General features: G+C 49.6%; 2 protein-coding genes across 8 annotated transcripts in view; one reads left to right on the top strand and one right to left on the bottom strand.

Moving 5' to 3' along the window:
• The window catches only part of LOC147614478 (uncharacterized), a 249,117-nt gene that overhangs the window by 160,908 nt on the left and 60,891 nt on the right, over positions 1 to 27,318 (bottom strand). The window lies entirely within an intron of this gene.
• LOC147614479 (uncharacterized) lies at positions 15,967 to 16,974 on the top strand. Its single transcript, XM_086781025.1, has one exon. It carries the CDS (start codon positions 16,174 to 16,176, stop codon positions 16,756 to 16,758), a length of 585 nt encoding a protein of 194 aa, XP_086637151.1. The 5' UTR covers positions 15,967 to 16,173; the 3' UTR covers positions 16,759 to 16,974.

Raw genomic sequence — 27,318 nt, 5'->3', positions numbered from 1 at the left:
TTGTACAGGATGGAGCTAGCTAGGTTGCATATCATGATTGTATACTCCATGCATATAGCTTTGCATTCTCCTAGTAGTAGAGCTCCATCCCCTCCACCACTCATTGTACTTATGGATACTCAGAGGACATGGAGTTCACCTAGTTGTCCACTGGGGACAAAGATGGCCTTCTACAGAGATCACCTCCTATGCCTGACAGAGGATGGGTTCATCATCCGTCCACGCTACATGGACATACACGTACCCTTTGGGGTGAGATGTGCGATCGGCCAGATCCGCACCTCGTCCCACCAGCTGAGAGTGGAGACTGCCAAATATGGGCCTAGGGCGGCCGCACCAGAGGACAGAATATGCCAGCTCTGTCACACACAACCCGAGACAGAGGACCATTACATATACCGATGCCCCGTATACTATGAGATTTGGGGGAGGTTCCACTGCCTCTTCCGAGCTGGGTTCGGACCACTTTCTAGGATCATGGACTTCCCGGATTAGAGATGCCTGGGACTTTTTCTTCTAGAGCTCCGTAGACACAGGGAGTCGTTAGTGAGATCCAGTTCAGCTGTACTTGTTCGAGGACCAGCACAGAGAGCTCTCACTGACATCTTCCATAGCAGCACTCTGAGGGCCGATCCACCCATCATACCCAGACCACAGGCTAGTGTAGGAGCTCGGCCGAGAGGTGTGACTTGACAGAGCCACTGAGTTATGCAGAGCTCGACGCCCCCGACCCCATGGCCCTCGCCCATGGCCACGCCACCACAGGAAGATCCGGGCCATCATCTCCCATCATCGCAGGACGACCTCGCGCCAGCTCAGTTTTACCACCTTGAGCACCATGTCACAGCGGCCCATGCGGGATGTATTAGGGTGATATAAGAGCTCTCTGCTCATGTACCTAGATCAAATTTTAAAGTTCTAGATTTTTGTTATCTTTCTTTATTACTATTTTGCACCCAAGATTATGTACCTCATGGATATGATGTAAGCTTTTGGTCTCATAGGTCATTTTGGCCTTTTCAAGGCGTTAATCCAACTTTCTTTCTTTCTTCTCTCTCTTTTTTTCGTGAAATGGTGTTTTATATTATATGTAAAAATGTACATCAACCACATGGCTCACACAGAACCTATGCCCCCCCCCCAAAAAAAAAAAAAAAAAAAAAAAAAACCCACAAAAGATCCTCTAAAGGATCATGACTATGCAAACCTATACAATAATAAGAAAGCCTCCTAGCCAAATAAGCATCCCAGATAAAAGCATCAAAGATGAGCCAGCCGAGCCGCCGTAGACCATAATGAAATAACATCTGCATCTAGTAGCTGAGCTGAGAGAAGAGAAGAAAACTGCCAAAGCAGCAAACCGCGGATACATAGAATGTGCCCATGTATTCCAGACAAGAAATCAAAGATGAACCCATTCCGTGTAGTCCAAATATGCCAAAGTCTTGTCCATCTAAGGAAATGGAATATCACAAGGTGACTGTCCGAAGTAATGACTTGAGGACAAATCCCAAATATCCACTGATGAGCCGAAACAGTAGACCTCTCTACTGCCTCCCAAACGCGAGAGACAAAAGACCAAATCTGACCGGCCACTGGACAACTCATGAACAAATGCATAACTGTTTCAGTGCATGTCGTGCAGAAGAAGCAAGAGGCCAATGTAATTTTACGACGGCTGAGCTGATCCCGTGTAGGTAACCCTCCCACCAACATCCTCCAAATGAAAACTTTACCTTGGTAAGGGAGTTTAGACTGCCAACCACGCATAAGAGTTTTCTGCCACCATGATTTAGACTTGTGCAATCCCCACACCTTATTGGCCTTGGCTGAAACCCAATCTTTTTTTGATACGAGCTTATGATAGACCTGGTTAGCTAAAAGTGATATCAAGTCACCAGATTTACATAGTGCCCAATCAAGCCAAGGCTGATCTGCAGATGGCCGAGGCAATGGAGTAAAAGGCTCAACTGCATGCATGATGTCAACCCATAGTGGCTGAAATGTCCGAGAATCCGTAAAGTGCTGCCGAATACGACGAAACGAATATGGCCTGTCACGACCAGGTATCACAGCATCTCGGATTCTAACCAAGCCTAATCTGACCATGCGGTTGAGTCGTATGCGTGAAGCATCTCTGTCTGGCCAAACAATGACACGCGACTCCACAAATGTTTCGAACTGCAAAGAGTTCAAAAGTAGTCTTTCATGACCAAGATCCCACCGAGCCAATAGTAGAACTTCACGCCAAGAAAGGAGAATATGCGATAAAATGTGAGATGAGTGAATACGGACAGGCTGAGCCGCATTCACAATGTCCCACCATGAAGCCTGCACAAGTGTTCGTCCATGTGACAATCCCTCCAACTCAATCAAGTCACGAGCCATGAATACCCAAGGCTGCTCCAGCAAACACATATCCTGAAAAAGCGCCCACCTACGTGCCACCATATGCAAGCGGACATCCAGTAAAGCAACCCCACCCATTCTTTTGGGCGTCGTAATGTGATTCCAAGCTATCCATGTTTGACCCATAATATTTCCTTGCCTCTTCCACAGCATAAACCGAATGGGAGCAACCAAACAGAGAAGAGATTTGTGCGTCCAAGGTAGCGAAGGCAAAAAATAGGAAATCATGCTAAGCATAATAACGTGAGCTACCTTAACTCTCACGTGCATAGGCCACCCTTGAGCTTTCCAATACACAAATTTATCCGAGATCCGAGCAGAAATCCAAGCAAAAAGCGCTTGGGGGACTTCATTCACACCCACCGGATACCCAAGATGACGAACAATGTCTCCTGTATGCACCACACGACCTTGCCATCCTAATGCCTCAAGATCAAATTCCGTGCATACAATGAGGACTGATTTTGTTGAATTTATTTTCAGCCCAGAAGCCAATGCAAAATTATTCCAAGCTTCCATTGCTCCATCTATATTGGCTTTTTCGGCCCTGAGAAACATAAAAGTGTCATCCGCAAGGGCTTGAGCAACCAATTGCTTGCCATGAGGGAGATGCAAACCAACCACTTCACCATGCGATGCCATAGCATCTAGGCGAGATAACATAGGATGAGTGGCAATGACAAAGAAAAGAGGGCTAAGAGGACAGCCTTGCCGGAGAGAACGGGTGAGAGAAATACCATCCGAAAGTCCTCCATTGAGCATAATCCGCATGATAGAGCCAGAGCCAAGTAAATGCACCAAATTAGCCATTTTGGGACCAAAGCCCATGGCTATCATTAACTAAGAAAGGAAAGACCAGCTGACATGATCAAAAGCTTTTTCAAAATCCAGCTGCACCATCACAATCTCTTGCTTCTTTGCCTTGGCATAATCCGCTCCAATTTGAACATTGAGACTCTCTCTCTCTCTCTCTCTTTTTCTCTCTCTCTCTCTCTCTCTCTCTCTCTCTCTCTCTCTCTCTCGCCCCCCCCTCCCGCTGCCTGCCTGCGCCCCCCTTCACTCTTTCTCCCGCTGCCTGCCTACGTCCCCCTTCGCTCTCTCTCCCGCTGCCTACCCTTCGCCCCTCCCTCCTCCTGCTTGCCTACGTCCCCCCCCCTCACGTTGCCTGCCCTTCGCGCCCCCCCCCCCCCCCCCCCCCCCCCCCCCCCCCCCGCGTTTCTCTCTCGTGCACATCTCTCCCTCCCCTCCTCCCCGCCTGTGCGCCCTCTTGCCCGCCTGCACCCCGCCCTTTGTCCCCTCCATCTCTCTCTCTCTGCCCGCCAGCCCCTGTACCCCTCTGCCCGCTACACCCCCCCCCCTTCTCTGCGCCTCCTGCCCTCTCTGCCCACCAGCCCCTACGCCCCCCCTCCTCCTGCCCGCCAGCCCCTCGCCTCCTCTCCTCTCTCTCTCGTCTATCTGCCCGCTTATCTCACCCGCTTATCTCACCTGCCCATTTCGCCTGTGCCCCGCTTCAGCACTGTTCGCCATTTCGCCTCTCCCACTCTTCGATTCAGTTCACCGCTCAGCCGCTTCAGCACTGCCATTTCGCTTGCGCCCCTTTCCCGCCTCCTGCCCATTTCGCCTGTGCCCCGCTTCAGCACTGTTCGCCATTTCGACTCTCCCACTGTTGGATTCAGCACTGCCATTTTGCTTGCTGCTTGCGCCCCTTTCCCGCCTCCTGCCCATTTCGCCTATGCCCCGCTTCAACACTGTTCGCCATTTCGCCTCTCCCACTGTTCAATTCAGCACTGCCATTTCGCTTACTCAGGCCCCCAAGGCAGCAACATAACTCTCTCTCTCTCTCTCTCTCTCTCTCTCTGCCTGTGGGAAGGACTGCAGAGTGATCTGGAGGAATGGCCCCGAGTCTCCAAGAGAAACTCGAGGCCCTCGAGATGGCAATGAAGGCACTAATCAAGGAGAACAAGAAGACATCTGATTCCAACCTCAATGAGGTGGAAAACAAATTACACCGGCACATCATAGCTCTCGAAGCACAAGTCACGAACCTCGAACAAGAGAACACGGCACTCAAGGAGGAGGTGAGTGCATTGAAAGTGGAAATGGTAGCCATCAAGAATGTTGAGAAGGAAGAAGGGGAGATCAATGACAACACTCTCACGGCCATCAAAGAAGAGATCTCCAAGGAGATCACAAAGGACATGGAGGGAAAGCTCGAAGCCAAGCAGTCAGGATGGATCGAGGTGGTGAAGAAGAACATCCGTAAAGAAGTGCAGGAGGAGACTCAAAGGGAAGAACACCAAATCATTCACACCACCATTGAGGAGGAGAAGATGAGGCATGCCCGCCGCCTCAACATTCGAGTCACAGGTATAAACGAGACACCCGACTCCACTCCCGAGAAAGATGGACAGCTTCTATGCATGAAGCTCGGCTACAAGGAAGAGCACCCTCTCCCCTTCACCAAAGCATGGAGAGCCGGGAAAGACTCAACACGCAAGCGAGCCCTCATCCTACAGTTTGCAGGAGAGACGGAGAGGGTCACCTTCATGAGGAAGAGGGTCATACTACAGGGTTTAGAGGGAGCTCCTATTTTCTTGGATGATGATCTCACGAGGATGCAGCTTGAGCATAGGAGAACTTGCATGCCACGAGTCTTACACGGGAGGAGAGAAGGCAAGAAGGCCTTCTATCGAGATGGTCGAGTCATCATTGATGGCCGGCCCATGGATTAGCGGTTTGGGGCCTATGGGACACAGACCAGGCCACTGACAGAGATACACATGGCAGTATGGAACTGTAACAGTTCACTATGGGTGCAGCCTGGACGACTGGAGCATGTTATGGTGGGGAGAGACATCATACTTCTGACAGAGACACATCAGAGCCCAGAGAGAGGGCTACCTCGAGTAGAGGGATTCCAGTGGGAGTCAACATACAGGAGGACCACACGCCAGGGTACCTCGAGAGGGTCGGGGGGAGTAGCAGTCCTATTCAGACGGGACCTACAGGGGAGACTAAGAGTGGTAGCACAGGATCCAAAGGCCAGATACATGTGGATCAGCTTACAGCTCCCACAGGACAGGGTTATATACATAGCCCTATGTTACTTTTCTCCATCAGGATCCTCCTATGTCATTACAGAGGACATGCCACAGGAGGAAGAGACAGGAGCCTCACCATACACTTGTCTGTCAGAGGAGATTATGCATTATTCTACACTAGGGGAAGTATTTCTTACGGGCGACTTCAATGCCCACACACAGAGCAGACAGTGTGAGGTGTATGACTATGATGACATGGAGATCCTCCACCCTGTGGATCCAGAGGAGATAGGGGCTAGTCGGGCATCAGAGGACACTGGACCAGACAGAGGACATTATGGGGACCACTTACTAGAGTTGGGAGCTAGGCATCGTCTCGTTATTTATAACGGGATGCTACAGTGGCCGGGATCAGGAGGGCTGACATGCTTCCCACATGGGGGTCATACACGAACAGGAGGCACGGTGGTAGACTACATTATGGGGTCTTTGGAGGCATCACAGCTTGTCACCTCATTCTCCATTCCACCTCGTCCTATTGGGGCAGATCATACATACTTGGCATTTTCACTAGCCGGATCACCAGTATCACCAGCCCCCCACATACCGATGCCACACACTACCATCTACTTCACACATGACATGGCAGACATATACATTGGCAGAGTAGAGGATGGGCTCCTACTCATGGATCCCCTGGCACCTATGGATACCATCACAGCACAGCTGGCATCACTCCTACACACGGGTGCATTACAGAGCTTCTCACATCGTGTACACTCAGGAGAGCCTACGAGACCTGGGACTATGCCCCAAAACAGATGGTATGATGACGAGTGCAGAGCCCTATACTCACGGCTCCGCATACAGAGAGCCTTGGCAGCCATCACAGAGCAGGAGTCGAGGAGAGAGATGAGGAGACTTACTCGCAGCAAAAGGCGGGCCTTCGCATAGATACAGGAGCTAGAGATCGTTCATTTCTTCATGAGTAGAGATAGCCCTGTCTCATGGCGGCACTTCAGAGAGCCCCGGACCCCGACACCTATTGCAGACCCACAGACATGGCACACATATGCAGAGGGCCTATACCATGTCCCACAGCAGCCACCTATACCTCAGCCACAAGAGCCCCGACCTACCACAGCTAGCTTCTTTACCCACTCGATGGTACAGGAAGCTATCCGCCGCCTACAGCATGGACGGGCCGCCGACCATATGGGCTTGTAGGGTGAGCATCTCATATATGCAGTAGATTCTTTAGCTCCTTTTCTTGCACACCTGTTTAACAGGGCACTAGCAGAGGGTTTGCCTGCGGAGTGGACGATGCACACCATTGTGCCGATTCACAAAACAGGGGATATGCTCGATCCGAGCAACTACAGGACGGTTATGGTTGGCCACGTGCTGGCCAAACTCTATGGTGCAGTGCTGGAGCAAGAGCTTAGCTTATATGCTGAGCGAGCAGGTTTACGCTCATCAGGGCAGGCAGGCTTCAGGAGAGCTTTCTCTACCACTGACCATGTATTCACTTTGAGATGTATGATTGATCAGGCCAGAGTGAGGAAGAGAAAGCTCTATTGCTGCTTTGTGGATTTCCGCAAGGCATTTGACACAGTACCACGAGAGAGGCTCTTTCAGCGCCTGCAGTCTCTTGGCATACCAACAGATATGACATGGGGCATCTATGCATTACATGAGCAGGTTTTTGGGCGAGTCAGATGTCCAGGAGGTATGTCCGAGACTATTGCTAGCACCATTGGTGTGAAGCAAGGATGCCCACTTTCCCCCACGCTATTTGGGTTATACATTGATGAGGTGGCTGACTTCATTACACGGGGAGGCGGAGATGGAGTTGATTTAGCAGGTACCTCAGTACATATTATGCTCTATGCTGATGATATTGTATTAGTGTCTGAGTCTCCAGGTGGTCTACAACAGCATCTACATGCACTCGATGATTTCTGCACACAGAGGGGTCTTACTGTGAACCTTGGGAAAACCAAGGTTATGGTCTTTCATACATCGAGACAGGGCAGGAGTCAGCTGACATTCACTCTCGCAAGATGCCAGGTGGAGGTGGTGACATCATACGTGTACCTAGGGGTTACCTTCTCTGCAGCAGCCACACGCTTCACCATGGGTTCGGTTGCCAGAGCTAGATTGACACGGGGATATGCAGCATTGGCTATGCTAGAGAGACAGTGCCACCAGGCGCATTTTCAGGAGCCCCGAACGAAGGGATGGCTATTTGACACATTAGTCACACCGGCATTGATGTATGGAGCAGCGGTATGGGCGCCAGGCCTTGCTACCCATTGGTGGACACAGATAGAGAGACCACAGGCCCTCATGATGGCACGCATGATACGCAGCAAACCGTCAGTACACAGCATGGCCTAGACATGGATCATCTACCACCATTCCAGTATGACAGGGATGCACCACATATCCGTCTCTCTCATAGTGAGAGGAACAGAGTATTGAGACAGGATCTATGGCAGCTCTATACACGAGAGACATGGATATCGCCTACACAACCTCTTTCACCGAAGATGCTATACTACAGAGATCAATCACTTCATGAGTATCACTGATGATGGATTTATAGAGAGGCCTAGATACATGGAGGGCTTTCTACCACACGGCTCCCGAGTGGCTATTGGTCAGCTCAGACTTTCATCACACCGATTGGAGATTGAGACTGGCAGAGCAGCACGGATCCCCTGAGAGGAGAGGGTATGCAGATTGTGCAGAGAGGAGGTGGAGAGTGAGGAGCATTATGTATGCAGATGCAGAGCATATACAGCCATCAGAGAGAGATATCCCATTTTATTCGGAGAGCCACATTCCCTACGCGAGATCTTTGAGGGAGCAGACTAGCGCATACTGGGGAGAATCATTCTAGACATACAGCGCCACAGAGAGACATTATTACAGGCTCAGACGGCTCCAGAGGGGGGGCGACAGACACAGATTACTACATTTTTTCAGAGATCCATCCCCCTCCCAGTCCCTACACGGCAGGGAATTACTCTCCAGAGAGCAGAGACACTTAGATCCCGCAGGAGACAGAGGACACCTGGCTTTCGGACACCACGCCTATACCAGAGAGAGATGACAGAGATCAGAGCTCAGTTTCACAGAGAGGGTGCGGAGCGACTGGCTCGCTTCAGAGCAGACCCAGGCATGTTCTTCAGGGAGCTGTGGACACCCCCTTCATTGATGTATACAATTTTATACCCCCAGTATGGTACAGGATGGAGCTAGCTAGGTTGCATATCATGATTGTATACTCCATGCATATAGCTTTGCATTCTCCTAGTAGTAGAGCTCCATCTCCTGCACAGCCAGATTCAGCTTTTTTTGTTCAGTACTTTTTCATTTTGTTGGGATGACAGAGGATACCCCATACAGGTACTTTGATTTGTCTCATAGGCCGAGTTCGGTCTTTTGGAAGACGTAATAAAATCTTTCTTTCTTTCTTTCTCCATCTCCTGCACAGCCAGATTCAACTTTTTTTGTTCAGTACTTTTTCATTTTGTTGGGATGACAGAGGATACCCCATACAGGTACTCCGATTTGTCTCATAGGCCGAGTTCGGTCTTTTGGAAGACGTTAATAAAATCTCTCTCTCTCTCTCTCTCTCTCTCTCTCTCTCTCTCTCTCTCTCTCTCTCTCTCTCTCGCGGTCTTTTGGAAGACGTTAATAAAATCTTTCTTTCTTTCTTTCTTTCTTTCTTTCTCTCTCTCTCTCTCTCATGGAGATGTGTGTGTGCGTTAGGACTGCTGCCCACACAAGCGTGCCCATGCTGCCATTTAGGTTTCTAGCTGTGTTTTAGGGTTCGCGTCTGCATTTTTTAGGGTTCGCATCACTTTTTTAAAAAAAAAATTACACTGCCGGCCGCAGATCTGCGTTTTAGGGTTTGGCTGCACTTTCTGAATTTCAGATCTGCAATCTCTCTCTCTCTCTCTCTCTCACAGAGGATATTGAGGAGATCCGCCAGTGTCCGATGCGGCACATATTATGAGATGGAGGCACCTCCATAGTGTACCTTCCAGTTCCAGTTTCATTTTCTAGGTGCCACTAGTATCATCTTTATTTTTCATTTTCTGGGTTTCTTTATCCAGACATTGTATCAGATCCACCATGATGTAACTTTTGGTCTCATAGGTCATTATGGCCTTTTGAAGACGTTAATATAACATTTCATTTCATTTCATTTCTCTCTCTCTCTCTCTCTCTCTCTCTCTCTCTCTCTCTCTCTCTCTCTCTCGCTTCTTCCATGGCTTCCCGCTTGCGCAACCCGACGAAGGCGACCTTTATGGTCACAAACAAGAGGATAACAAATGTGGAAAAGGAGATGAAGGAATGGAAGGCGGAGATGGAGGGATGGTGGAAGGAGAAAGCCAACTTTCTCCAAATGGTATTCAATGAGGGTAAGCGGTGGAAAGAGGAGAAGGAGGACCTCATAGCAGAAGTCAAAGACCTTCACGGGGAAGTCAACACTCTCAAAGGCGTAACTTCAGCTCTTTAGAGGGAGCTTGCAGAGGCTAAGGCAAATGGTGGACTTGAAGAAGGTGAAATTCAGCCATCCATGATAGAAGAGCTCAAGGTTATCAAGGAACAAGTGCGGGCAATTAAGGAAGAAGAGAAGCAACACGAAGCAAAGACTTCCTCATGGGTGGAAGTCATCACCAAGACTCGAAGGAAGAAGGATGAAGTAGAGAAGTGGATAGAGGTCGCCAAGAAGGGTAAAGGTAAGGAGATAACAACCCCTACACCTACAATCATTAACATGACTTTGGAAGAGGAACAACGAAGACGTACACCTGCTTTGCATGTGAGGATTACCGGCCTTAAAGACGGGGATAAAGTTGAAGAGGAGGTGAAAGAGCTTATGGTGTTGATGGGGATTGACAGTCCGGCACACGCAAAAGCCTAGAAGGTGGGCAAAAAAAGCGGAGGCAACGGGGAAACATCAAAGGAAAGAGCTCTCATATTTCGCTTCTCCTCTATTCAGGCGAAAAGGGGGTTCTTGAAGAGGCGACCCACTTTAAAGAATACAGGCATTTTTCTTGGTGACGATCTTACTCTTTCACAACTTGCACATATGAAGGAAGTCATGCCAGAGATTAGGGCGGCAAGAGAAAAGGGAAAGATAGCATTTTATAGAGAAGGGAAGGTGGTCATCGTGGAGCGACGCTCTACATGACGGTGCGAGACCTATGGGACCAAATTAAAGCTGGCAGCCTGGAACTGCAATGGATCCCTCAGACTTGATGTAGGTGCCTTTGAGGACAGCTTTAGAGATAGAGAGATAGTCTTCTACTCAGAGACTCACGAGGCCCCTGGTCAGATGATGCCACAGGTGACAAGATACAGATGGGAGACAGCTTGCAGAGTAGGGACGAGATCGGTACACAGTAGTAGAGGATCGGGGGGGTGGGCAGTTCTTTTCAGGGAGGAGCTGCAACTGCTTCTACACATCGTTCGGAGAGATGATCAGGAGGCCAGATATATGTGGGTGAGACTAAGGGCCGACACAGGCAGGTTCCTGTATATTGCCATATGCTATTTTGCTCCTAGTACATCGACATATGCAGCACCTAGAGGGCAGTCTCCTTTCTCTGTGCTAGATGATGACATATGGGAGTTCTCTAGGGATGGAGACATCATCCTGTTAGGGGACTTTAATGCCCGGACGGGCAACCGCCAGACAGCCTTTTATGATACCTCAGAGGAGATGCTGAGAGAGCTGGACACTCTGGATATGGGATTAGACATACGCTCACAGGATGTGGCGTACACAGAGTATGGGAGATATTTGGTAGATATGGGGACTGCACATGGGTTGGCCATACTTATTGGCTTGCAGAGGTTTCCGTCAGCACAGCTGGATTTACTTGCTTTCCACATAGACATGGTGCTAGCACAGTGGATTATGTTATGGCTATGCCGAGCTTTGTTTCAAGCATTGAGGACTTCACAGTTGGATCTCGGCCCATTGGGGTAGTAATGGATCATGCATTGTTGACATTGACCATCTCTTTTCACTTTACCACAGCTCAGAGGACACGAGGGGCAGATCACACTTGATATACTTTTACTTCAGAGACTGATGCTGTCTACAGAGATGGGATTTATAGACGTCTGTACACAGAGGAGCCACGGAGACCTTTGGAGGAGCTGACCCATATACTGACAGAGACTTTACAAGATGCAGCGAGAGAGGCATATCCACATACTCAGCCTGGACAGAGACAACGTTCTGGGTGTATGCCCCACAACAGCTGGTATGATGAGGACTGCAGAGAGACAAGAGCCCGACTGCAGCGGGAGGTTGCTTTGGGAGTCACTACTCACCGACAGTCACGTATTGCCCTCCGGCGCCTTGTGCGAAGGAAGAAGCGGGCCTTCCTTGCTCAGCTAGAGCAGGAAGTATACCAGCTGTTCTTGAGCCAGGATTCGAGGGAGGATTGGCGTTTGTTTCATGAGTCCTCCCCTGCTTTGGCCATCACTTCTATAGAGGTCTGGGGTAGTTATGCAGCATCTCTATATACAGTTCCTGGACAGACACCTTTTCGTGACCCGCGAGCACCATGCCCACAGACATGTACTTTCTTTACCGCAGAGATGGTAAGGAAGGCCATTGATAGGATGAAGACAGGGAGAGCATATGATCATGATGGATTGGTCGCTGAGCACTTTCTTCATGTGAGAGACATGCTGGCAAAGCTTCTAGCAGTGATGTTCAATCGTGCTATGTGTGAAGGCTTGCCCGAGACTTAGAGTATGTCCACCATCATGCCTATCTTCAAGTCAGGGGACCCTATAGGGAATTATCGCACTATTATGATTGGTCACACACTAGAACGATTGTATGCATCCTTTCTTGAGCAGCAGTTGAGTAGATGGGCAGAGAGAGAGGGCATTCGAGCAGAGGGACAGGCAGGGTTCAGGAGAGGTTTCTCTACTCTTGACCACATCTTGACTCTGCGGGCAATTATTGAGGAGGGCAGGTCGCATGGGCGACAGATTTATTGTAGCTTTGTGGACTTCCGCAAGCATTTGATACACTGCCCAAAGCCAGATTGATCAGGCGATTACAGAAGATGGGGGTACCCACCGAGCTCATATGGGGGATATATGGCTTTATATAGATCAGTTTGCAGGACAGGTACGCACCCCAGAGGGGGTCTCTACTTTGGTTCACTCCACTATAGGAGTGAAGCAAGGTTGCCCGTTATCTCCTTCATTGTTTGGTATGTATGTGGATGAGGCTTCTGACTACATTGAGAGATTGGGGGACAGAGGAGCCCAGCTAGCAGGTACATGGATCCCACTATTGTTATATGTTGATGATATTGTGTTGATCTCTGACTCCCCTGAGGGTATGCAGCGTCATCTGGATGCTTTACATGAGTTTGCACATGATAGTGGATTGTCTGTCAACCTTGGCAAAACCAAGGTTATGCTGTTTAACACCACGCCACAGTGGATTAGGCGATCAGCTCCCACATTTACATATGGGCAAGAGATTGTGGAGTATACAGATACATATACATATCTTGGCGTAGTATTCAGTGGGCCACTGTTTTCGATGAGGAGAGCAGCAGAGACTAGATTGACTAGAGCACATGCAGCCCTGGGTGGTTTGGAGAGGATGTGTTCTCGCAGGTTCAGTTTCAAGAACCTCGAACAAAACTTTGGCTTTTTGACACTCTAGTGACATCAGCTATGCTTTATGGAGTGCAGATATGGGAGCCATCACAGTGCAGGCGGGTGGAGAGCTATGGAGAGGCCTTTGGTATCTATGATTGCTAGGATTATTAGAGCCAAGGGCTTGGTACCTCATGAGATTATTCGAGCAGAGCTGGCGGCTACCCCTCTGGTAATTGAGGCTCTTACGAGATCAGTCTCCTACATGCATGGCTTGTGGGATCTCCCCCGAGACAGATATGCACGCCTCGCCCTTGAGTCCTCCCGACAGTTAGCTTTACAGGGAGACACGGCTTGTTGGTATGGACAGATGACATCTTGGTTCCAGGCACATGGTTTTAGCATGGACAGATTGCCTCCCTTCCAGTATTCTCTGGAGGCACCCTCTCTCACTCTCACACGGACAGAGATTACCAGACTCATCCGTCAGGATTTAGTTCAGCTCGACATTAGGAGGACATGGATACAGCCGACTGAGGAGCTGGGCACGAAGATGGCTTTCTACAGAGAGCATTTTCTTCAGCTCACAGCAGATGGTTTTGTGATCAGACCCAGTTACATGGATGTACACTTGTCTCATGTAGTACGATGTGCTATTGGTCAGATTCGCACATCCTCACACCAGCTTGAGATTGAGATTGGCCGATATAGAGGTATACTAGCTGAGGCCAGGATATGTCGAGTATGCCATGGGGAGCCAGAGAGAGAGCTGCATTATATATGCCATTGTACTGCATACTATGAGATACGTGGTCATTTCCACTGTTTATTCACAGAGGGTTTTGGACCACTTTCCAGAGTCATGGGGTACCAGGACCAGAGGTGTTTGGGATTGTTCTTGCTTGAGCTGCGGAGATATAGAGATAGCCTGCTTAGGCGCACAAGAGCCAGACTCAGAGGCACATTACAGACTTCTTTAGTCCAGCCATCACTGCGCCAGATGGACCACAGCAGCAGCACGACATGGATACCCGCCCACACCAGCGGTACACTGATTGATCGTGCGATTGAGCTTGGGTGGTCCAGACGCCCACGACTACGGAGGAGGGCATCCCAGCATAGACGGAGGTTGCAGTGGCGGATTCGGATTATTCTTGCGAGACATGCGGGACACCCGGTCAGGGTGCTGACCACAGAGGATATTGAGGAGATCCGCCAGCGTCCGATGCAGCACATATTATGAGATGGAGGCACCTCCATAGTGTACCCCCCCGTCCCACATGATATTGTATCCCCTCACTGTACTCCACTCACCTCCATAGCGTACCCCCCCCTCACTATATTCACACCCTATAAGGGTTTATGTTTACCTTCCAGTTTCAGTTTCATTTTCTAGGTGCCAGTAGTATCATCTTTATTTTTCATTTTCTGGTTTTTTATCCAGATCCACCATGATGTAACTTTTTGGTCTCATAGGTCATTATGGCCTTTTGAAGATGTTAATATAACATTTCATTTTATTTCATTTCATTTCTCCCTCCACTGGGCCATCAGAGCACCGACGACGCTCCCAGGGAGTCACCATTGATAGAGCAGTTATCTTATGTCGTGCTCGTCGGCCACGCCCACCAGGATCCCGACCACGGCATCCTCACCATCGCCAGATCAGAGCCATTATTGCTCGGCATCGGAGGCACCTACCTCGCTTCTACGACCTCTCCATTCTAGAGAGCCCCATGGTGGAGATACTTGATCTAAGGAGAGGGCAACACTTCATTTGATCAGCATACATGGATCTACCTGATATACATTTTCCAATATTTTCTACTCAGTATCATCTCGGAGTCTTGCAGTTCTGTTCTTATAACTGTAGGACAATCAGTTTATTGTACTTTTTAGTCTTGTTCTCTTTGATGAGACACCAACTTCAGATGTACTCTCAGTTTTGGTCTCATAGGCCATTATGGCCTCTTAGAGACGTTAATATATCATTTCATTTCATTTCTCTCTCTCTCTCTCTCTCTCTCTCTCTCTCTCTCTCTCTCTCTCTCTCTGTGCTGCTCGCTTCCTTCTGTGACTTTGCCCCCTTTCCCCACCCGCCCTCTCTCTCTTCGTTTCTCTGTCTTCGCCCCCTTTTCCCCACCCGCCCTCTCTCTCTTCGCTTCTCTCTACGCCTTCTCCGCTGTTTGCTTCCTTCTCTATCTTCGCCTCCCTTTTCCCCACCCGCCCCCTCTCTCTTCGCCTTCTCTGCTGTTCGCTTCCTTCTCTATCTTCGCCTCTCTTTTCCCCACCCGCCCTCTCTCTCTTCGCCTTCTCTGATGATGTTCGCTTCCTTCTCTGTCTTCGCCTCCCCTTTCCCCACCCGCCCTCTCTCTCTTCGCTTCTCTCTCTGCGCCTTCTCTGCTGTTCGCTTCCCTCTCTGCATAGATCTGCATAGCATGCTTGCTTGTACTACCCCTCCAGCATAGAGATGCATCTTGCCACCCACCCTTCCTATTCCCACCCACCCACCCACCCACCCACCCACCCTTCCACCCTTTCTCATGCCCCCAAGGCTGCAACATAACTCTCTCTACTGAATCTTTTCTCTCTCTTCTCTCTTTCTCTTTTCCCTACATGGCTTGACCCCCCCCTGCTGTTGTTTCTTGCTGCGCGCAGGTGTCATGGATTAATTTCCAATCCATTGGCTGTGGGAAGTTCTGCAAAAAGTCATGGCCAAGACCGGAGTTAAAGAGGAGCTCGTGAAGGTGGAGGACAAGCTCAGCACAATTATCAAAGAAAACAAGAAGATGGTCGACTCTTCTGTTACCGCAATCATAAACCGCCTCTCCAAACTTGAGAAGGGATTTGACAAAATCCAAGAGCATGAAGAGAGAACATCCAAGCAAGAGGCTGAGATTTCAGCCTTAAAGGAGGAACTAGTGGAGACCAAATTGCATGCTAAAAGTCAAGCGGCTGAAATCTCAGCCCTCAAAAGGAGTTGGAAGCCACTTCAAAAGGCAAGCTTGAGGATGGAAAATTTCAGCCCTCCCTTATTGAAGAGCTGAATACCATCAAGGAACAAATGAGGATCATTCGAGAGGAGGAGGAGCAACATAAAGAGAAGACATCTTCATGGGTGGAGGTGATCACAAAGACACAAAAGAAGATGGACGAGGCGGAGAAATGGATCGAGGTCGCCAAGAAAGGGAAAGGTAAAGAATCGCCACCCATCCCCACTCCCACCATCATCAACATGACCCTTGAAGAGGAGCAAAGGAGGAAGACCCGGGCCTTACATGTACGAGTGTCCGGTCTAAAAGACCGTGATGATGCGGAAGGGGAAATCAAGGAGCTCTTCTCTATGATGGGCTTTGAAGCCACGCACACAAAGGCATTGAGAGTGGGAAAGAAGAGAGAAGGTAGTGGCGAATCTTCTAAGGAGAGAGCACTTATCATTCGTTTCCCCTCCATGGAAGCAAAGAAGGACTTCTTGAAGAGACGTCCTGCACTCAAGAAGACGGGAATATTTCTTGGAGATGACCTCACACTCTCGCAACTTGCCCACATGAAAGAAGTTATGCCCGAGATAAGGGCAGCCCGAGAGAAAGGGAAAGTGACCTTCTATAGAGATGGTAGAGTGGTGATTATGGAGAGGCGCTCTTCATGACGGCGCGAGACCTATGGGACTACACTCAAAGTTGCTACTTGGAATTGTAATGGATCTCTACACCTTGATGTAGGGGCTTTTGAGGATAGTTTCACTGGGAGGGACATTATCTTCTAGTGTGAGACGCATCAGGCTCCTGGACAATCCATGCGACATGTTAGTGGATACCGATGGGAGACAGCTTGTAGACAGGAGACTCGTTCAGAGCATAGAGGACGGGGCTCAGGAGGAGTGGCAGTATTGTTTAGAGAGGAGCTGCAGCCACTGATACATATAGTCCGCAGAGATCAGATGGCTAGGTACATGTGGGCTAGACTGAGGGCAAAGATGGGCAGATATCTCTACATTGCTATATGCTATTTTGCTCCTAGTACATCAGTGTATGCATCACCTAGCGGGCAGTCTCCCTTTTCTATTTTGGATGACGACATTTGGGAGTTCTCCGGGGATGGTGACATCATTCTCCTTGGGGACTTCAATGCCAGGACCGCCCATAACCAGACAATATTTTATGATACCTCAGAGGAGATGTTGAGGGAGCTTGATGTTAGGGATATGGGCCTATCTAGACTCTCACAGGATGAGGAACATACTGTGTATGGGCGGTATTTGATAGACATGGGGACTGCACATGGATTGGCCATCCTGAATGGCCTACAGAGATTCCCGACAGCGGGCGGTTTCACTAGCTTTCCACATCGGCATGGTGCTAGTACAGTGGACTATGTTATGGCTCAGCCAAGTCTCATTCCCTCTTTTCAGGATTTTATGGTAGGCACTAGGTCGGTTGGAGTAGCAGTGGATCATGCTATCTTGTCCTTCGCTCTCACATTTCAGTTCAGCACAGCTCCATTGGGACAGGTCTCCACTGTTAGAAATCTAGCATGGTATCATACTAAACTAAAACATGAGGAAGACTACAAAGGAATGAAGCAAAACTGAGAGATACTTTCCATTGATGTGACCCCTGAATAAATAGGGCCAAGTACAAGACCATGAGCGAGAGTGCTTATGGGATAAATGTAGAGGTGCCACATGGCACACACTCAAGACTCAAGACAAAACTGAAACTAGACAAATGTAGACTAGAGAAATAGTACACCTAGTGTGCACTTATTTCCAACACCCTCCTTAAGTGGACACTAGGAGGAAGACAGAAAGACAAGACTAGAAGACAGACATAAAGACCGATAGACTGAGAGACAAGACAGAAGACGTGACAGACAAAGATCCTGAGACACCCCTCCTCAAGTGATATCCTCATATGGGTCCACAAGGGTAGGGACAAGAGTGGATCATAGACAGACAGAGAGAGAGGCAATCAGCCTGTAGAGTGGTCCCACAGAGAGAAATGAAATGAAATGAAATGATATATTAACGTCTTCAGAAGGCCAAAATGACCTATGAGACCAAAAAGGTTACAACAATTGGTGGATCTGATACAATGTCTGTGTAAGAAAAGCTAAAAACAACTAACTGAAACTGAAATAACTACGAGGAAAAGTACGGTACTAGGAGCTCCTAATGGATAACATCTGGGAGGAAAACTCCAGCAACAAAGGTAAGCATCATACACATCACTATCCAAAGATGTCTCTCATCGGTAGATGGCGGATATCCTCAATGTCCTCCATGGTGAGTACTCTGACTGGACGTCTCCCATGCCGTGCTAGTATGGTCCTAATCCTCTGTTGTAGTCTCCGCCGGTGTCGAGATGGGCCTCTCATCTTGACATGAGAGAGTCTGACAAATAGAAGATAAATGGGGACATTGATAGAAAATGCCAAGAGAATGTGGGTAGCTAATCCACAAAAGAGAGGCATATAGACTGATAGACAGAGTGTCAGAGACATGTGACTGTAAGATCACACAAGATAGACACATAGACAGAGAGACTGACTGATTGTAGATAGACAGAGAGATGGACCTTGATAGATAATCCCTCCTCAAGGGCAATCCTCCTGCTAGAGTGGGTAATGCAGGGGTGCCTCTTGGATAGGGACAAAGATAAGTCCATGTAGACATGACATTACCCCATGATCTACATCATTGGTGATCAATGGTGGTAGATAGCATGAAAGCATAGACAAATATGAGAGAGATGGGAAGGTCTTACCATATTTGGCAGTGTCTAATCCCGTACAAGATAGAGAAGTAAATGAGGGAGAAGGGAAGGTCTTACCACTTGCTGAGGATGTGAGGCAAGGGCAGTGTCTTTGTAGTTTGATATTTTCGAGAGGAGATAATAATAAAAATTCAAAACTGAGATTTTTAATTTTCAAGAGATAGAAAGTAGACTGAAAATACTTCTTAGTTGGAGTGTGCCTTGAGCTGCTGCTGTAGAGGTTGCTGGAGTAGAAGATGGAGACATGGAAGTTGGAGTGGAGGCCGGAGGAGAAGATGATGAGGCACAAACTTACTGAACAGCAGCACCCGGCCTGGTATAGACAGCAGCTCCACGAACACGCAGCAACGAGAGAATGGCGGGGCAGACAGGAGCGGCCAGAGGCTGAGGAGACAAGCGGGCAGTTCCAGCAGGAGATGGCGGGGCAGATGCAGCACAGGCCTTGCTGGAGATGAAGAGGCAGAGGCGTAGAAGGGGGCGCGGTCCAGGGGAAGATGGCGCAGATTTGCAGCAGGCTGAAGCTGAATCGTGGCAACAGAAATATGGCGGGGCAGAGATTGCGCAGGAGCAGGAGCAGGAGCAGCACGAACTGCAGCTGAAGAGGTGTGGCCAGATGTAGAGGCCAACAGGAGCAGCCGGTGGGCAGAAACAGGAAATGGCGCGCAGATTTTTGGGGCAGATGTCGGAGAAGGATAGCGGGGCAGAGGTAGAGGATATCTGGGAGAGGTAAACTGAAAGGAGAAGATGGAGATGACGCAGCTATGGTTGCAGCAAACTGACAGGAGACGAGGGATCTTCATGGCTCTGATACCATGTTAGAAATCTAGCATGGTATCATACTAAACTAAAACATGAGGAAGACTGCAAAGGAATGAAGCAAAACTGAAAGATACTTTCCATTGATGTGACCCCTGAATAAATAGGGCCAAGTACAAGACCATGAGCGAGAGTGCTTATGGGATAAATGTAGAGGTGCCACATGGCACACACTCAAGACTCAAGACAAAACTGAAACTAGACAAATGTAGACTAGAGAAATAGTACACCTAGTGTGCACTTATTTCCAACATCCACACACACTCGTTATACCTTTGAGGGAGACTGACACCGTGTACACGGATGAGATATACAGACGCCTATGTGCCGAGAAGCCGGGATGGCCATTAGATGAGCTCACTCAGATATTGATAGAGACGCTTCATGCTGCAGCATCAGACGCATATCCCCATAGTCACCCTACACGAAGACGATCTGGGAACATGCCCCAGAACAACTGGTATGATGAGGAGTGCAGAGAGATGAGGATCAGATTACAGAGAGAGGTGCTCATGGGTGTTACCACTCACAGACAGTCACGGATTACCTCCGGCGCCTAGTGCGACGGAAGAAGAGGGCTTATCTTGCTCAGTTAGAGAGGGATTTGTATCAGTTATTTATGAGTCAGGACTCAGGCGAGGCATGGAGACTATTCCATGAGCATTCACCATCACCAGCCATTACCTCCACAGAGATTTGGGGTGAGTATGCAGCATCCCTGTACACAGCACCAGGACAGCCGCCCCTCCCAGACCCATCGAAGCCATGCCCAGAGACATGTGCTGTCTTTACTGCTGAGATGGTAAGGAAACCTATTGATAGGATGAGGAAACCTATTGATAGGACTGGGAGAGCATATGATCATGATGGTTTGGTAGCAGAGCACTTTATTCATGCCAGAGATATGCTTGCAGAGCTTATTGGTATGATGTTTAACAGAGCCATGTGTGACGGTTTTCCTGAGACTTGGAATATGTCCACGATTGTGCCTATCTTCAAGTCAAGGGATCCCATGCTTCCTGGGAATTATCGTACCATCATGATTGATCACACATTGGCTAGATTATATGCATCTATTCTTGAGCAAGAGTTGAGTAGATGGGCAGAGAGAGAGGGCATACGTGCATCAGGGCAGGCACGGTGTTCAGGAGAGGTTTCTCCACTCTTGACCATATCTTGACACTCAGAGCTATTATTGAGGAGGGCAGATTATATGGCAGGAGGATTTATTGTTGCTTTGTGGATATCCGCAAAGCTTTTGACACAGTACCGAGAGCCAGACTGATGCGCAAACTACAGGAGATGGGAGTGCCCACAGAGCTGATTTGGGGAATCATGGCTTTATACAGGACAGTTGTGGGGCAGGTACGTACTACTCAGGGTATATCTGAGATGGTTAACTCCACTATTGGGGTGAAACAGGGGGGCTGCCCCCTTTCTCCCACCTTATTTGGGATGTATGTCGATGAGCTTTCTGACTATGTAGAGTGGGAGGGTGACATAGGAGCACAGCTAGCAGGGACATGGATTTCACTGTTATTGTATGCTGATGATATTGTGCTGATCTCAGATTCTCCAGAGGGGATGCAGCGTCGTTTGGATGCATTGCACACGTTTGCACAGGACAGTGGATTGTCTGTTAACCTTGGTAAAACCAAGGTGATGGTGTTTAACACCACAGCACAGTGGGTTAGCAGGTCAGTACCCACCTTTACATATGGTCAGGAGACAGTGGAGTATACAGATGCATATACTTACCTTGGTGTGGTTTTTAGTGGCCCACTATTTTCCTTGAGAAGAGCAGCAGAGACCAGATTGACCAGAGCTTTTCCAGCATTGGGGAGACTAGAGAAGGATGTGTTCGCATGTTCAGTTTCAGGAACCTCGAACAAAGCTCTGGTTTCTTTGACACTTTGGTCACTTCAGCCATGCTATACGAAGTGGAGATATGGGGACCCTCAGTGGATCACCAACAGCCGAGCTGGTAGCACTGATGGATGGAGATGTATGGAGAGGCCCTTGGTTTCTATGATTTCCCGGATGATTACGGCCAAGGCCTCCGTACCACATGATATTATCTGTGCAGAGATGGCTGCCCCGCCATTGGTAGTAGAGGCACTCACTCGATAGTCTCCTTTATACATAGCACTTGGGCTCTCCCTAGAGACAGATATGCTCGCTTAGCCCTGGAGTCTTCACGACAGTTGGCATCACAGGGAGACGGATCATGTTGGTATGCACAGATGACAGCTTGGTTCCAACTGCATGGCTTTAGTATGGACAGGCTACCTCCATTTCAGTACTCCCTGGATGCACCCTCCCTCTCTCTCACACGGGCAGAGATTACTAGACTTATCAGGCAGGACTTGACTCAGCTGGACACTAGGAGGACATGGATACAGCCGACACACCAGCCTGGTACGAAGATGGCTTTCTATAGAGACCATCTTCTCCAGCTCACGGAGGATGGGTGTGTGATTAGACCCACCTACATGGATACTCATCTTTCTCATGGGGTACGGTGTGCTATTGGTCAGATGCACACATCCTCACACCAGCTAGAGATTGCGAGTGACAAATTCAGAGGAGTACCAGCGAGGCCAGGATTTGTCAGTTGTGCCACATGGAGCCAGAGACAGAGTAACATTACATTTGTCACTGTCCAGTATATTATGAGATACGAGGCCGTTTTCACTGCCTGTTCAGAGAGGGTTTCGGACCACTTTCCAGAGTCATGAGATACGAGGATCAAAGATGCCTCGGATTATACTTGCTAGAGCTGCGTAGACATAGAGAGGGTCTCTTGAGAGGGAGGGGATCAGAGAGGGAGAGACAACTACAGAGGCAGATTACAGACTTCTTTCAACCAGAGATTGAGCAGTGAAGCCAGCAGGCATTGCAGCTAACCCCAGAGTATAGCCGCACAAGAGGTACACTGATTGATCGGGCTATAGAGCTGGGGCGGTCCACGCGCCCCAAGATGAGAGGCCCATCCCGACACCGGCGGAGACTACAACAGAAGATCAGGACGATACTAGCACGGCGTGGGAGAGGTCCAGTCACCGTTGCGCCTGCCTGCCCCTTTCTAGCCGTTTATGGCTGTTGGGCCTTGGCTGGTGGGCCTTGGCTCTTCTAGCCGTTTATGGTTGTTGGGCCTTGGCTCTTTGAGGCTTGGCCCTCTCTCTCTCTCTCGCACTTGAGGCTTTCAAGTTTCCTCTCTCTCTCTTGCCTATGTATATAAGAACAAGCCTCTACAAGGCTACAAGCACACACAAGTTCACAACTCTCAAGGCTCATTGCTCGAGCTTTCAAGGCTCAAGCTTCTTGAATCTTCTCTCTTCCAACTTCCAAGTTCCTTGAGTCTTGACTCATCGAGTCTTCCAACTTCCAAGCCTCTAGGCTCTCTCTCTCTCTCTCTCTCTCTCTCTCTCTCTCTCTCTCTCTCTCTCTCTCTCTCTCTCTCTCTCTCTCTCTCCCCGCCATTTCGCCTGTGCCTCCCTCCCCGCCATTTCGCCTGTGCCTCCCTCCCCGCCATTTCGCCTCTGCTCCCTTTCGCCTCTGCCCAGCATTTCGCCTGTGCCCCCTTTCCAAACATTTCGCCTGTGCCCCGCATTTCGCCATTTCGCCTCTGCCCAGCATTTCGCCTGTGCCCCCTTTCCGCCATTTCGCCTCTGCCCAGCATTTCGCCTGTGCCCCCTTTCCGCCATTTCGCTTGTGCCCCGCATTTCGCCATTTCGCCTCTGCCCCCTTTCCGCCACCCACCTGCCCACCCACCCAGCCACCCACCTGCCCACCCACCCTTGCTCAGGCCCCCAAGGCAGCAACATAACTCTCTCTCTCTCTCTCTCCTCCCTGCCTGTGGGAAGGACTGCAGAGTGATTTGGAGGAATGGCCCCGAGTCTCCAAGAGAAACTCGAGGCCCTCGAGATGGCAATGAAGGCATTAATCAAGGAAAACAAGAAGACATCCGATTCCAACCTCAATGAGGTGGAAAACAAACTACACAAGCACATCATAGCTCTCGAAGCACGGGTCACGAACCTCGAACAAGAGAACACAGCACTCAAGGAGGAGGTGAGTGCATTGAAAGTGGAAATGGTAGCCATCAAGAATGCTGAGAAGGAAGAAGGGGAGATCAATGACAACACTCTCACGGCCATCAAAGAAGAGATCTCCAAGGAGATCACAAAGGACATGGAGGGAAAGCTCGAAGCCAAGCAGTCAGGATGGGTCGAGGTGGTGAAGAAGAACATCCGTAAAGAAGTGAGGGAGGAAACTCAAAGGGAAGAAAACCAAATCATTCACACCACCATTGAGGAGGAGAAGATGAGGCATGCCCGCCGCCTCAACATTCGAGTCACAGGTATAGCCGAGACACCCGACTCCACTCCCGAGAAAGATGGACAGCTTCTATGCATGAAGCTCGGCTACAAGGAAGAGCACCCTCTCCCCTTCACCAAAGCATGGAGAGCCGGGAAAGACTCAACACGCAAGCGAGCCCTCATCCTACAGTTTGCAGGAGAGACGGAGAGAGTCACCTTCATGAGGAAGAGGGTCATACTACGGGGTTTAGAGGGAGCTTCTATTTTCTTGGATGATGATCTCACGAGGATGCAGCTTGAGCATAGGAGAACTTGCATGCCACGAGTCTTACACGCGAGGAGAGAAGGCAAGAAGGCCTTCTATCGAGATGGTCGGGTCATCATTGATGGCCGGCCCATGGATTAGCGGTTTGGGGCCTATGGGACACAGACCAGGCCACTGACAGAGATACACATAGCAGTATGGAACTGTAATGGTTCACTATGGGTGCAGCCTGGACGACTAGAGCATGTTATGGTGGGGAGAGACATCATACTTCTGACAGAGACACATCAGAGCCCAGAGAGAGGGCTACCTCGAGTAGAGGGATTCCAGTGGGAGTCAGCATACAGGAGGACCACACGCCAGGGTACCTCGAGCGGGTCGGGGGGAGTAGCAGTCCTATTCAGACGGGAGCTACAGGGGAGACTGAGAGTGGTAGCACAGGATCCAGAGCCCAGATACATGTGGATCAGCTTACAGCTCTCACAGGACAGGGTTATATACATAGCTCTATGTTACTTTTCTCCATCAGGATCCTCCTATGTCATTACAGAGGACATGCCACAGGAGGAGGAGATAGGAGCCTCGCGATACACTTGTCTGTCAGAGGAGATTATGCATTATTCTACACTAGGGGAAGTATTTCTTACGGGCGACTTCAATGCCCACACACAGAGCAGACAGTGTGAGGTGTATGACTATGATGACATGGAGATCCTCCACCCTGTGGATCCAGAGGAGATAGGGGCTAGTCGGGCATCAGAGGACACTGGACCAGACAGAGGACATTATGGGGACCACTTACTAGAGTTGGGAGAGCCAGGCATCGTCTCGTTATTTATAACGGGATGCTACAGTGGCCGGGATCAGGAGGGCTGACATGCTTCCCACATGGGGTCCATACACGGACCGGAGGCACGGTGGTAGACTACATTCTGGGGTCTTTGGAGGCATCACAGCTTGTCACCTCATTCTCCATTCCACCTCGTCCTATTGGGGCAGATCATACATACTTGGCATTTTCACTAGCCGGATCACCAGTATCACCAGCCCCCCACATACCGACGCCACACACTACCATCTACTTCACAAATGACATGGCAGACATATACACTGGCAGAGTAGAGGATGGGCTCCTACTCATGGATCCCCTGGCATCTATGGATACCATTACAGCCCAGCTCGCATCACTCCTACACACGGCTGCATTACAGAGCTTCCCACATCGTGTACACTCAGGAGAGCCTGCGAGACCTGGGACTATGCCCCAGAACAGATGGTATGATGACGAGTGCAGAACCCTATACTCACGACTCCGCATACAGAGAGCCTTGGGAGCCATTAGAGAGCAGGAGTCGAGCAGAGAGATGAGGAGACTTACTCGCCGCAAAAGGCGGCGGGCCTTCGCAGAGATACAGGAGCTAGAGATCTTTCATTTCTTCATGAGTAGAGATAGCCCTGTCTCATGGCGGCACTTCAGAGAGCCCCGGACCCCGACACCTATTGCAGACCCACAGACATGGCACACATATGCAGAGGGTCTATACCATGCCCCACAGCAGCCACCTATACCTCAGCCACAAGAGCCTCGACCTACCACAGCTAGCTTCTTTACCCACTCGATGGTACAGGAAGCTATCCGCCGCCTACAGCATGGACGGGCCGCCGACCATATGGGCCTGCAAGGTGAACATCTCATATATGCAGTATATTCTTTAGCTCCTTTTCTTGCACACCTGTTTAACAGGGCACTAGCAGAGGGTTTGCCTGCGGAGTGGACGATGCACACCATTGTGCCGATTCACAAAACAGGGGATATGCTCGATCCGAGCAACTACAAGACAGTTATGGTTGGCCACGTGCTGGCCAAACTCTATGGTGCAGTGCTGGAGCAGGAGCTTAGCTTATATGCTGAGCGAGCAGGTTTACGCTCATCAGGGCAGGCAGGCTTCAGGAGAGCTTTCTCTACCACTGACCATGTATTCACTTTGAGATGTATGATTGATCAGGCCAGAGTGAGGAAGAGAAAGCTCTATTGCTGCTTTGTGGATTTCCGCAAGGCATTTGACACAGTACCACGAGAGAGGCTCTTTCAGCGCCTGCAGTCTCTTGGCATACCAGCAGATATGACATGGGGCATCTATGCATTATATGAGCAGGTTTTTGGGCGAGTCAGACGTCCAGGAGGTATGTCCGAGACTATTGCTAGCACCATTGGTGTGAAGCAAGGATGCCCACTTTCCCCCACGCTATTTGGGTTATACATTGATGAGGTGGCTGACTTCATTACACGGGGAGGCGGAGATGGAGTTGATTTAGCAGGTACCTCAGTACATATTATGCTCTATGCTGATGATATTGTATTAGTGTCTGAGTCCCCAGGTGGTTTACAGCAGCATCTACATGCACTCCATGATTTCTGCACACAGAGGGGTCTTACTGTGAACCTTGGGAAAACCAAGGTTATGGTCTTTTATACATCGAGACAGGGCAGGAGTCAACTGACATTCACTCTCGCAGGATGCCAGGTGGAGGTGGTGACATCATACGTGTACCTAGGGGTTACCTTCTCTGCAGCAGCCACACGCTTTACCATGGGTTCAGCAGCCAGAGCTAGATTGACACGGGGATATGCAGCATTGGCTATGCTAGAGAGACAGTGCCACCAGGCGCATTTTCAGGAGCCCCGGACGAAGGGGTGGCTATTTGACACATTAGTCACACTGGCATTGATGTATGGAGCAGCAGTATGGGCGCCAGGCCTTGCTACCCATTGGTGGACACAGATAGAGAGACCACAGGCCCTCATGATGGCACGCATGATACGCAGCAAACCGTCAGTACCTCATGACATTATCCGAGCAGAGTTTGCTGCGCCTCCTATGATGGTAGAGGCCATATTTCAGACTATATGCCTGCTAGACAGATTCAGAGAGATGCCACAGGACAGATTATCATACAGAGCTTTTCAGGCATCTAGACAGCTGGCTGAGGCAGGAGACAGAGGATCATGGTATGCACAGGTCACACATTGG

Source organism: Cibotium barometz, chromosome 42 (genome assembly GCF_041138505.1).
Source record: "Cibotium barometz isolate CiBa-2024 chromosome 42, ASM4113850v1, whole genome shotgun sequence".
Lineage (NCBI taxonomy): Eukaryota > Viridiplantae > Streptophyta > Polypodiopsida > Cyatheales > Cibotiaceae > Cibotium > Cibotium barometz.
This window is presented reverse-complemented; position numbering and strand designations above follow the sequence as displayed.